This window comes from Terrapene carolina, unplaced genomic scaffold (genome assembly GCF_002925995.2).
Source record: "Terrapene carolina triunguis isolate 2854851 unplaced genomic scaffold, T_m_triunguis-2.0 Scaffold33911, whole genome shotgun sequence".
Taxonomy (NCBI): Eukaryota; Metazoa; Chordata; order Testudines; family Emydidae; genus Terrapene; species Terrapene triunguis.
Genome location: NW_020698262.1, coordinates 4,129,566 through 4,143,028, shown reverse-complemented (window position 1 = coordinate 4,143,028; position 13,463 = coordinate 4,129,566). Strand labels below are relative to the sequence as shown.

General features: G+C 42.8%; 1 protein-coding gene across 1 annotated transcript in view; it reads right to left on the bottom strand.

Annotated features, from left to right (window-relative positions):
• Nucleotides 1–265: 265 nt before the first annotated feature.
• Nucleotides 266–13,463, bottom strand: part of LOC113409597 (synaptic vesicle membrane protein VAT-1 homolog-like) — a 43,367-nt gene continuing 30,169 nt past the window's right edge. Inside the window, exons 4-7 of the mRNA XM_026663714.1 lie at nucleotides 12,465–12,607; nucleotides 4,827–4,930; nucleotides 3,472–3,527; nucleotides 266–511 (exon numbers count right to left, since the gene is read on the bottom strand). Coding sequence (XP_026519499.1) covers nucleotides 266–511; nucleotides 3,472–3,527; nucleotides 4,827–4,930; nucleotides 12,465–12,607 — 549 coding nt within the window. The remainder of the gene's footprint in view (nucleotides 512–3,471; nucleotides 3,528–4,826; nucleotides 4,931–12,464; nucleotides 12,608–13,463) is intronic.

The following is a 13,463-nucleotide window of genomic DNA, read 5'->3' as shown; positions in this document are numbered from 1 at the left end:
CCCAATCATGAAACAGAAAGAATACCATGTGACTATCCATCACTTCATACATTATGAGTATTTGCAACAAACTAGGAACAGATCCTCTGCAAACCAAAAATTATTCATTGTAGAAATGTGTGCATAACTCTTGATAACAAAAAAATGTGAGACTGTCAGGGTTTTTGCAAACAATTCACACACAGAAGTAAAAGCAAAATGTGTTGGATAAGTTAGTTACTGTAAATAGTTTACTCACTCTGATTTCATATTTCAAAATAACCATTTACTTTATGAATTTAAGAAATAAGAGGGGCGGGGGGAGCCATTTTCCTACCTCTTCCAGGGCCCATAACGAATCAACCAGAGGCTTGATCTTCTTCTCATTGTACAGTGTTATGAGTTTGTCCATTATACCCTTAATTAGGCCACTTCGGCCCTGTTTGAAAAGTAGATTTAGCAGAGAAAATCCAGCAATGACTTTATTCTCTTCGTACAGCTTGATAGGGTTCACTTTCTCAACCTGCCACCACTGGAGAGGAACAAATGACATGAAGGTTACAAGAACAAACTAACACATAGGCCAAAGGGTTCACAATATTACAGTGTATGCAAAGAGCTTATCAGGGATCTAGATGTGTTTATTCTCCCATGGGAGATGTAACCCAACATAGAATAAAGGTTCTCTGCAAACAGGATTCAGCACTTGATCAAAAGCCCTTTAACTTCATGGATTTTGAGAAAAAACAAGGCAAAAATACAGAGGCACTTTTGTTTTGCTGACAGCTCAAGGGCTAGGGTGAAGGAGAGAAGATTCATGAAAGAAAAGTGTGAACAATAGCAGCAGAAAGGCACAGTATGAGGAAATAGCTGCATGGAAAACTGAACTGTCTGATGTAGAGTAATGGGCATAAAATACACTTGTTTGTTTTTTGTGCCCAAATTCCAAAAATTTTCAGAGCGGTCTTCTTTTAGCCACAAGGTTTGCACAAAGAAATGGGGGTAGACAGACATGTAGCTACTGGATTTGCATGTGAAGGTCAAATGCAAGTTTCTGAGGCAAACGTAGACAATTGGGAGGATGGATAATCCTGTGACTAAGGGGCAGGATTTAGGAGTCTTGAATTCTATTTGTGGCTCTGCCACAGTCTTCCTTTGTTACCTTAGGGAAACCATGTAACCCCTCTGTAAAACCTCTTAACCCTACTGCCCCCTATAACCCATCCCACCAAAAATCCCATGTAAACCTTACTGCTGCTCTTGCCTCTCTGTCTAGCTCCTGCTGAAGTCTTGTACATTGATATGTTTGGGAGTCTTGCATTATCTCTAATGATGTTATTTTGTCTACTGTAGCTCCAGGGCACCCTTGTGAGCGAGATCCCACATCTTAGCGAGTTTTATTCTAGTGGGCAAAATTTTAATTAAAAAAGTTCTTATGGTTTTTGGTAACTTAATTTTCACAGGGTTAATTAGATTAGCATAAAAAAGCAGTTTACATTTTTATGAACAATTCAATGCACTACTTAATATTTTGATTAAATATTCCCTTTGATTGCCTTTTCAGTTTCCAGAGGTGGTATTATTCCCTCCAGTATCCATTACAAAGCAGCTATTGAGTCATTCTGGTTTAAGGCTTTGTAACATAGGCCTAGACATGTTGATCAAGGCTTTTGTTTTAGCCTATAACTTCCATACAGTTAGTTATCACAGTAGCTCCAGGGAACCTGGTTTCAAGACAATTGCAATGTGCAGGATACTTATTTAGATACCAAGGTTTTAAGCTGTTTATGGAACAGTATAGCCCCCCCTAGTGGATTGCATTAGTATCCTTCAACAAGTCTCATTCTCGAGACCTCCCTTGGTTTCAGATGGAGAACCAGTAGCTCAAGGAACCAATGTAACTGTTGCTTTCTTCCAAAACCTACAGTAGCTGCTCTAGATGGAACCAGTGGGAGCCAATTTCAATTTCTACCAGGGTTGTCTACACTACCAATTGAAAAACATGTGGTGACCTGTCTCTTTAACTTATTTACATGTGCAGTGTGAAGCTTGCCTAGTCTTAGGCTCAAAAACAAACCAAGGCAGCGACAGAGACAATAGAATAACTTAATGGATATGTTGGTCTTGTATTTCCCAATTGTCCCCATTATGTCAAACTAACCAGACCAGGTTGTTTCAGCACCCACAATATCTTTTTCTGTAGGTTCGCAGGTAGATATTTTCTTTGGAGATAATATAGTTTTTAACGGTGACAGGAATTTCTTCAGACTATTTCAGCTCTATGTTTGCATCTAATTACAAGGATCTTTGCACATTTTAGCCCTTGCCATTATGTGAGATAGAACAAGTAGGAGGTAAAGTCTCTGAGTCTCTCTTATTGGGGACTTTGATATATCCTGATTTTAGCTGCATAGAGATATTTGAAGTTAATTTCTTCTGGGAAAAAGGGTTGCTGGTATGAGGTGTTGATGAATTTTTAGCAGATAAATTGTGTGTGGTGGATCTCTGATTAGTAGCTTGTGTCCTTTTTCCTCATATCTGAAGGAATCACTTTTTGAGGTGGTTGAACTTTTCCTTGCAAACAATTTATGACAGATTTGGCCTTTTTTCTGTTTGTGAATTGTCTGAACAGATTTGTTCATTACTTGTAACAGGCCAGGGAATAATTTATTAATACTTCAGCTTTTAGTTTGTTCACAACATCAGTGAAAAGGGTAAGACAGCACCATAAGAATTGAAGCATACATTTCAGTGGGTGTCTATTCTGCAATCATGGGTTGTGATTGCAGCTCATGTAGACAACCCAAGCTAGCATTAATCTAGCTAGTTGGGGTGCCAAAGCAGCGAAGCCATGGTACCACACACTTCAGTGTGGACTGTACAAGCCCACCCAGAAGCCACGTAGTTACTCGTGAACTGCTGAGGCTTCACTGCTCTGGTGTCTGAGTAAACTAGATTGGGTGTGTTTACATGAGGTGTAATCACACTCTAGTGTAGACATACCCCGTACGGCTCAATTAATTCCTAAGACTCTTAGAGATGACGGAACGTCAGCTGAGCCCTGTGACTCAAGCATATCCTTGAATTCACATAATTGTGCAGCCACATTAGAGAAGGAAAGAACCCCCTGGGAGTACAGTTGTATAGTGGATATGATATGCTACTACCAGGTCAGAAAATAAACGGATGGTTTAGTTTGGTCTAAGATATAAAATGACTTTACACAGATTATTGGCAACTCAAATATTTATTGCATACTGAGCAGACTCCTGTCTAGCTGTCGTACCAAAAGAAAAACATATCAGGCCACGCTAGATTTACCACTCTTCATTTGCACTAGTGTGATGTTATATGTTGGAGTTAGTAAACAATGGAATAGAGACAAATTAGGTTGGCGTTGGTAAAGATGAACTAAGCTGCTAAAAATAACGGGTTTAGGAGATAAATGCTAATAAGTGCAGTATAACAGAACCACAGGAGTACTATACTTACTGATTTTGCAAAGCTAAAGAAGCTTTTTGTTTCCCCAGTAACCATATTAGATGAACCTGAAAAAAAGAGATCACATAAATGTAAACACCCTTTATAACATGCCAGCGAATGAGGCCATTTAATTATCTGCATTAAAAATAAATCAATAAAAAATAAAAACATTTCTATTTGTGCTTTGGAAAAATTCTTCTTAGTTTTTTTTCCAAATTGCATAAGCTTTAATGATGCCCTTCCTTTTATCATTGGTACAGCAATCAAAGAAGTCAAGTTGATAGCATCCTACACATTTCAGGAACAAAAGAAAGATTTGTTCATAACAAAATGACAGATAAGCTTTCATTATTTCTGAGATCAGAAAAACCACCAATTCAGCCTCTCAGACAGATGTTCATAGACAAGCAGACTAGATAATATTAGATATTTTGATAGCAAATCTCTTCCTCCCCATTACAGTTTCCTCTCTACCACTATAGTTTAGCAGCTAGGTGGTAGCTATAACCATATAGACTTCCTCTCTCTCTTAGTCTTCAGAGATGTGTAGTCTCTAACTCTCCTCTCACAGAGGCTGGGGATGTTGCGGTTTCATTAGCAGTAAGTTATGTGGCAGGTAGGCAGAGTTATAGGGAAGCAATTTCTATTATTAAATATGCTGAGTGGCCAGTGGTACAGGTTGAGGCTCTAAAGTGTGAGATTTAGAAGTCTGGATTCAGCTTGCACAGCTTGGTGTCAGACCAAATGAAGTCATTCCTGAATTACTCTCTTTCTACAGTTCCATGCAGGGCTGACGAGAGCGGGGGGGAAGCCGGTACAAATTACTGGGGCCCGGCGGTCCGGAAGGGGGCCCGGGGCCCGGCTTTCCCCCCCCCCGTCGGCCCTGTTTAGCCGGTCCGCCCTTGCTGGGGGGCCCGTAAAAATTTTTTCACCAGGGCCCGAACCCGCTCTCGGCGGCCCTGGTTCCATGCATTATACTACGGTTACTACTGCCAAACTGCTAGCTTCCTGCGTCCTGAGGAATAAGAGATCCAAAGTTGCTCTCCAAACTTATTCCTTCTATGTGACTAAGTGAGTCAACTATCTGAACCATATAGCCAGTTCCGCCTTTAGATATTTTGAAAAAACAACTTGCTTTGTAGCAACTAGCTTCTCCTAATTTTTTAGCCTATGAATCAGATCCTTAGAAACTCTTGAATAGAAATGATTGAACTGACAAAGTGTAACATGACAGATACATTCTTCATACTCCCCAGGGAGAACTTAGTAGCTTGGATGTTTTAAAGGGTGTCCCCATGCTGCTGGAAGAGGTTGGCAAATTGGTATTTTTGAAATAAACTTCTAATTGTTTTGTTTTTACTCACCATATAAAATATAAGTCCCAAGTGGTTTGAGAAGACTGAGGCCTTTTCCAGTATTTTCTCCACACAGGCAATCCAGAACGATATCTACTCCTTCTGCTGAGATTCTAAGACACAAGGAGGGAAAATTTCACATTGCAACAGGACTCAAGACTTCATTTCTTTTAACTGGTCTACTATGGGATTATTGTTTACATAGCACCCACAGTTTGAAAGGCACTTCAGAAAGGAGTCGGAAGAGTTTATTATCGAATGTTAAGATTTTCAAAAGCAACTGGTGATTTTGAGCATCTCAGTTACAAAGTACACAACTGGAGCCATTTTAAGAACACCCAATTCTTCGAAAGTGCTTAGCATTCACCCTCTGAAAACCAGGCGTCTCCACTTGGGTATGCAGCAATGGAGACACCCAAGATCAATAGTCACGTTCGAAAAACTTGGCCTAGAGTCTCAGCACTGCCACACACAGTCATATTAAGTAGTATCTTACTCCACAATCAATCTCAATGAAGTTAATGGCACTATTTGTGGAGTAACATACTACTCAATGTGAGTAAAGATGTCAGAATCTGGCCTGAACTAAACATACATATGTGAGATGGGAAAGGAGTCGCAGCAAAAAAAGCCAAGTGTTAGTAAATGATTGGTTAGCTACACTATTTTTGTTTATTTCTTTCTTCTGGAAAAATGAATGAGGAAGAAGAGTTTAGTGGAGTGGTCAGAATGCTCTAGGTGGTACAGATAATTATGGAGGAAAGAGAAGTTTGGCTTTGTTGAGATTCGACTGGGATAGTATATTACAGGATGATAAAAATATGTTTGTCTGTCTGAGCAACAGTGTTGTAACCAGAACTGAGGGAAAGAAGCAGAACATGAGAAAGTAGAAATTATATACTGTTAATCTCTGGCACAGTGGATAGTTGGGAGAGAGAAAATCATTATTTATCACAACAACTATTTTACAGGGCAAGATGAGAATCTAAAATAGGGAGGTTATGAAAATAAATCAAGTGTTTATGTAAGTCAGAGAGGCCTGTGAAAGACTAGAGCATGGAGCATGGGAATGGACGACTGTAATAATAGCATTGGTCTACTTCATAGAAGATATCGACCATGCAGCAGAAGTGCGGTGGGAGCGTTTGCTCACAATACAGTCCAATCCTCTTCATGTGTCATTCAAGTAAACAGTCTCAATTCTTTTCTCACACCAGTGTAGATCAAGAGTAACTTCACTGAGGTCAATAGTTACACTAGTGGGAAGCCAGTGAGAGATGACAATCCAGTGCAAAAACGCTAGTGAGGTGACTAGGGGCTGAGTCTACCCTCAGACACATGGGGATGTATTGGTGCTTATGAAAACAGCTCTTAGGTATGAATTTCTTCAGGGAAACAAATAATTCTACATGATACACTCTCATTCATCCCCCATGCAGATTCAGAGAGAAACTTGAAATCTATAGTTTCCACACTAGAAACAAATACTAAATTTGTAACCCTGGTAACGATGGCAGGCACTCACAGTTGTCGTAAGAACAGAAATAGGTTAGGGTACAAAAAGATTTATAGGGCTGGTGCCAGATGTATACAGTTTGGCTCCAAGTGAAGTTACTAATTCACCTGTGTGCATGGAAGGAATCATCCATAGGTGGGTCTCCTCTTTTCTGTGGAGGGGGGCACAGGGTACCATCACTCCTGCCCTAGTCTCCAAGGGTTTGGGTATCCGTGCATAGGCTGGTGGAATATGTATTGTAGTAAAGAATACAGCCTTGAGCTGTATTGTCCCCTCTTTATGGTGAAAACTACTTTAAGTGTTAAAGGGGCATCATGGAGGCACTGAGAGGCTCATGTGTGTGGGTGGGTGGGGGTTCAGGGAGTGCACAATGGGGTTGGAGGCAACCTAGATCACATGCACAGGGGCAGCACTGGAGCATCCTGGGCTTCATTGCATCTTGGGGATTCCATGCTAATTTGGAGGATTCAAAGGTGCGTGGGGGTGGGGTGGGGGTCAAGCCCCTTGCTTTATCAACAAGAGGGCAAACCCAATCACCCAGATAGAAGAATTCAAAAGAAACTCAGTGGAGAATCTTACGGAGTTTCTTACCACCTACGCAGTTTCTCTCGTATAGAGGCACAATCTAGCCTTTAGTCATTACAACTACAATGAAGATCACTATGCTAACTCACTTTTACACAGCAAACCCCACAGGGGGCGCGATTCAATAGTTTTGACCCTGTCTCCATAGATCTTAAGAGTTTTCAACTGATGGTTAAACATGGGCCTATCAGGATCCTAAGATAATTTGGCCAGCCAGTATAGATGGTTATAACAACCATCCTCTAGCCTGGATAAGAATTGAGGTTATAGCTGAGGTTTTTAAACAGTGATCTAATGTCATACTCTAGTTTACATAATGTCCTTATCTAGCTAAATAATGCTTGTTCAAACATGGATCAAATCTATGCCCACTGGCCCAGTCATGTTAGAATTCCATTTAGCTACAACCAAGTTTAAGAGAGAATTGTCCATTTGGTAGAAGAACAATCGACCTCCTCATCAAAGGCAATTCATACTGAATCTGAGCCCTAGAGTTTGTGCTCATTCGGGCTTTGCTGCTCAGACTTGAACAGTGTACGCCTTTCAGCCTGGCAAGGGTTGAATAGCCAAATTGATCCTTCTATGGAAGGGCCTACACAAAAATTGCAGCATGCTAAATGGATTTGTGGGTATAGATTTGAGTGTGAATGGGTGTCACACGGCAGGGGAGGGCTGCTTCTGCATTCATCAAGCAAAGTAAAAAAGGGGAAATGGGTCATTTTCTATCTCACTTCTCCTCAGATAGTATGTTTTTAAGTGTCAGATCATGGACATAATTCCGTTTTGGATCTCTGATCTACTAGGTCCCTGCACTAGTCAAACCAAGCTTAGAGAGAAGTCAACAGGAGCCATCCACATGAATCCAAGGGCAGAATATGGCTACAATTTGTGCAGCAGAGGAGTTGAAATTTTATATGGTTCCAATAGATAACCTTGTTTGCAAGCATTTCTGAACTATAGCTCAGTATTTACCAGCAGGGCCAGCTCCAGGCACCAGCTTAACAAGCAGGTGCTTGGGGCGGCCAAGGGAGAGGGGCGGCACCTGCGGCAATTCGGGGGCGGCAGGTCCCTCACTCCCTTTAGGAGTGAAGGACCTGCCGCCGAACTGCCGCCGCCAATCGCGGCTTCTTTTTTTCCCCCCCAATTGCCGCTGGTGGTCGCGATTGCGATCGCGGCTTTTTTTGTTTTTTGCTGGAGCCGGCCCTGTTTACCAGCCAAAAAACCCACTATCTTTTTTCAGGTGCAAAAATATAACCCGATAACGTTTGGAGCTATTTTTTAAAAAAGAGAGAGAAATATTAGTTACTCTAATGTTGCCAGTAACAAGATCTGATTTCACATTTCTCTGCACTAACTAAACCTGTGAGCGCCCGCCTCCAGTTTGACTAAAACCTGCTATTCTACTTTATAACCAAGTAAATAACCCTAGTAGTTGTAAATTATTTACCTGTTCTCTTTAATTAAACAATTACACAAACTACTGGCACATTATTCTAGGATAATTATACCCTGGGGACTATCAAAGGCATAAGGTGCAGTCAACAGTTTCTAATCCCCCAAAGCAACTATTAGCTTGTGATGACCATACCTCTTGCAATTGCCTAACTGCAATTAGACAAAGTCAGAGAACAGGGAAAGCTTTATGACTTATAAAGAATTTTTCATTTTCCTCAGAAAACAGAGATAAAGCTCTCAAATGTCTGCTGGAAACACATTACAAAGAGCCACAAAACATGAGACTTCTTCCCTTAGTAGTGTAACAGTTAGACACTGCTGATTTTTGTGGGCCAATAATTTCTCCAGGTGGGTAAAGTAATATCTTTTATTGGACCAACCTCTGTTGGTGAAAAAAGAGAAGTTACTGAGATACACAGAATTCTTCTTCAGGTCTGCTCAGCTCTGTGTGCTCAAAAACTTCTCTCTTTCACCAAACAGGCCTTGGTCCAATAAAAGCCACCTTCTCTCTCTAATATCCAGGGATCGGCAGTGCTCAACAACAGTGAACACAATAATTTTTTCTACAGTTACGCAGTTTGATGAGCATTCATTTGTAAACACATGATACTTAACGTACCCTTTCGGAATGTAATCAGGGCAGTGAATGTATCTTTATTGTAAACATCATCCCAGTCATTGTTACTTCAGGATTTTGATATAAAACAGACTTTGAAGTAGAGCCACTGCACTCTGGCAACCAAGCCATCTATCTACTAGAGCTGGTCAGGAATTTTCCATCAAAATGTTTTTGCCAATGGAAAATCCAGTTTCTGCATGATCAACATTTTCCATTTCCTGATTCGAGACAAAACCAAAAATTCAAAATATTGGCATTTCCCATGGGATGGACATTTTGATTTTCCACAGCTCTACCACCTACATTTCAGTGACACACTCATCACCCTGCCAGCATAGTCACAGCAAACATAAAGAGGAAATGTAACATTTCGCATATATGTTTTACCTTCTATTCCAAATGGCCTCAAATCACACACCCTGTGGACTGATCACAGGGGAAAATCCACTAGTAGTAAACCACAGGGAAAGCTACAAATTGCTGCCAGGCATTTTAATGGACCCCATGTAGCAAAGTTTCTCTCCACTATAACTGGGTTCCACTGTAATAATCCCTTGGAACAGAACAATGACCACCTACCACCATAGGGAGTGGGGCATTCCAAGGAGATTGTATCTTCCTCTGGTTGAGCACAGGAGAAGTCAGCATCCCCTGGATAAGGAGCAAGGGCTGGTTTTGAATTCTGATGAAAATTTTCTTCAAAATGTCAAATGTTCACAGAAATTTTTCACTCTTCAACATTTCGCGCCCCCTCGCCCCATTTGTTCAAATGACCCTAGTACAGTGGGAAGTAGCTGACTCCTGGCCTGCTGCAGCTGCTTCCAGAGGGAAGTGAAGAGGAGCCAGACCATCATGCTACAACAGCTCCCCACTGGCAGTGAAAATTCACCCCCAGCAGCTTCCAGTGGGGGTGAAGTGAGGTCCTGTGAACGGTCCAGGGCTGAAGAGGTGGTGCTGGGCGGCTATCCTTTGCCAGACAACTCTTCTCCTCATCTATTGAAACTTCATGTCGAATGAAATTTTCTTCTGATGTAAAAAGGCCTTTGTTATGGTCCTGATTCAACACCCCCTGAAGTCAGGGACAGCCTTGCCACTGAACTTAATGGGAGTTGAAAAGGTGTTAAGGGGGTGATACAGAGCGTTCACATGCATACCCCAGCGTACCAAGTGCAGCTGCCACAGGGGAGTTTAACAGTAGACAGTCAGACTACTCAACCCATGCAGGATGAAAGAGTGACGAATATTGTATCCAGCTGACAATGCAGAGAATGCTTGTGAGTAATTACACTGTGCTTCCCACACTAGAATTAGGTCAGGATATGGGGACTAAACACCCTGATCTTACAGGGCAGTGCCCAGGGCCGGCTCCAGCATTTCTGCCGCCCCAAGCAAAAAAAAAAGCTGCGATCGCAATCGCAATCGGAGGTGGCAATTGGGGAAAAAAAAAAAAGCCGCGATCGGCGGTGGCAGTTCAGCGGCAGGTCCTTCGCTCCTAGAGGGAGTGAGGGACCTGCCGCCCCCGAATTGCCGCAGGTGCCGCCCCTCTCCCTTGGCCGCCCCAAGCACCTGCTTGTTAAGCTGGTGCCTGGAGCCGACCCTGGGAGTGCCACAAGATCTTCAACAGCCATGAATGAAGAAGACTCCTCCAAAAGTTCTCATGGTTTCCCCCCCCCCAACACCAAGCTGGTGCAGCAATGATTGAGAAGGAAGCATGCCACCTACCGAATACCCAACACTACTTCCTGTGGCCTATGTTCTTTTTGGGGGAAATCCCATCTACACGCTGAGCCTGCTTAGCTTCTGAGATCCACTCTGATCCCAACCCAAGGTGGTATAAGCTACAAACTTTGCATATATTTTGATGCAGCTTCCCTTATGGAGAACCCACACAACATACTACGGGGGTGCGTGCATGTGCAATGGACGTAGAAATTTCTTTTGCTCCCTCCAGCTGATTGAGGTAGTGCATCAGTGCACTCAAGACGTATGTCACAACAAATCATCTTTATTTCTAAAGTAGAATTAGAAAACAGCAATGACATCAAATATTTGTTTCTAGAACTGGAGAAAATTTCCTTTACTTTCCCTGTCAAATATATCCCTTAGCAGCCAAGATTAATCAGACTAACCCAAAAAACTGCAAGCATTTGTGAAGAAACTGAAGCCTAGGTGACAACTTCAAGAGGCTACCAGATGACTAACATTAAAGCAAACAAAATCTAAGTATTCACAATTCAACCAGACACCACAGAACTCAAGATCCTAGCGGTTTGCACAGTATAAGAACCTAGACAGACAGAATCACACAAGAGAATTCCCAAACATTTTGAATCAATTGCACCAAATCTACTAAAGCGAACAGCAATAATGAAAGACTATCAGCCTACAGGAAAATAATATGAGATTAGATTCCCCCAATCAATTTTTTTGTTCTCTTTCATTTAATTCCTTTGGCTTGTGGCAGGTATCTAAGTGAACATGATCAATAAAGCCCATGTTGGATCGTAAAGGAAGAGGGAGATACTGATTTGCTATAATTATCTTTTCATTGGAAAGACAGAGAATATCTAGATTAGATCTGTGATTGTTCCAAAACCAACCTGTTTAATCGGTTCTCATATATATGCTTAACTCACTTTTCATAGTAATTTGCTAGCTCAGAGTTGGGCAAACTACGGCCCGCGGGCCACATCCGACCTGCAGGACCCTCCTGCCCAGCCCCTGAGCCCCCGGCCCCTCCCCTGCTGTTCCCCCTCCTGCGCAGCCTCAGTTCACTGCGCCGCCAGCACAATGCTCTGGGTAGTGGGGCTGCAAGCTCCTGGGGCAGCACAGCTGCAGAGTCGCGACCTGACCCGGTGCTCTGTGCTGCACGGTGGTGTGGCTGGCTCCAGCTGGGCGGCGTGGCTGCCTGTCCTGGTGCTCTGGGTGGTGTGGCTGTAGCGCCCCCAGCCACTGGTGCTCCAGGCAGCGCGGTAAGGGGGCAGGAAGCAGGGAGAGTTGGACAGAGGGCAGGGCAGTTCGGTGGGAGGTAGTGTAGATAGAGGCGGGGGTGTACATAGGGGTCGGGGTGGTCAGAGGGCAGGGAACAGGGGGGTTGAATGGGGCTGGGGTCCCAGGAGGGCAGTCAGGAAGGAGAGATGGGGTTGGATGGGGCAGCAGGGGGCAGTCAGGGGCGGGGGCTCCAGGGGCGGTCAGGGGACAGGGAGTGGGGATTCGGGGGTGGATGGGGCAGGGGTCCGTCAGGGAACAGGGGAGTTTGGATGGGGCAGCTGTTCTGGGGGGGCCATCAGGGGACGAGAAGCAGGGGGGTTGGAGAGAGGGAGGGGCCAGGTCACGCCTGGCTGTATGGGGAGGCACAGCCTCCCCTAACTGGCCCCCCATATAATTTCAGAAACTCGATGTGGCCCTCGGGCCAAAAAATTTGCCCACCCCTGTGCTAGCTACTACTTGATAATCAAAATAAAACCCTTACCTCTTTACTTCTTGGACATAGTCTGCATTTCTGTCAAACAGGTGAGTTACTGAATCTTTGATTGCTTCATGCTTGAAAGAGGAAGCTGTTCCAAAAACAGTAACACTAGAGATCGTTGAGCAGAGCTGAGCAACGGCTTGACCCTGCAAATATATTGTTATATCAGTTCCACTGACAAAGTCAATTACTTGATTTCTGCCTGCCAATTCACTCATAATACAATAAAATCCCGGGCTGGCCATATGCAGTTTTCAAAAAACTGTCTTTATATCCTGGTCAGACATTTTACAGTCACACAGTAAAACAGATGTAAACCCACACATATCCAGAAAAATATTCTTTGGGGATAAAATTAGTTTAACAAGTGATAAATTATACTGGAAAAACTACCACACATATATCCCCTTCACAATGGTATTTTGAAGTAAATTCAGCTATTGTAAAATGTTCCAATTAAAGGGACAGCATCCACTTAAAATGATACTTTCGCATGAAAGACATTTACATACTGCTGCTACTATAGCACCTAAATGATTATTACTGAAGGATTATCAGAAAAATATTTCTACTTTTTTCCAGTTTGTTTACTATGGACATTTGCCAGCATCTTAGGCCAGATTTTTTAGCATACATTGGGGAAATCCACAATGATCGGTGGATCTTATGCTCACCTGTATGACGTGCAGCTTTAGGCTTTGAAAGCTTTCAAACACGTTTGTAACTTGTGTCACTAGAAGCATGTGAGCAGTGGAAAACTCATTTACTTAAAATTACGTTGGGTGCACTGAGTAAGAGCTAAGGTTTCACTGAGAGTCAATGAGACTTAGGATTCTAAGGCCCAGGTTCTCACAAGGTATTTAGGTTCCTACCTTCCACTGATTTAATTAAAACCAGTGGAGTTAGGCACCTAAATACCTTATGGATCTGGGCCCTTATGAACAAGCAGGATATCACTGTTTTCCTGGTACCGTCATTTTCCTCCATTTGGGTGGGTTTTTA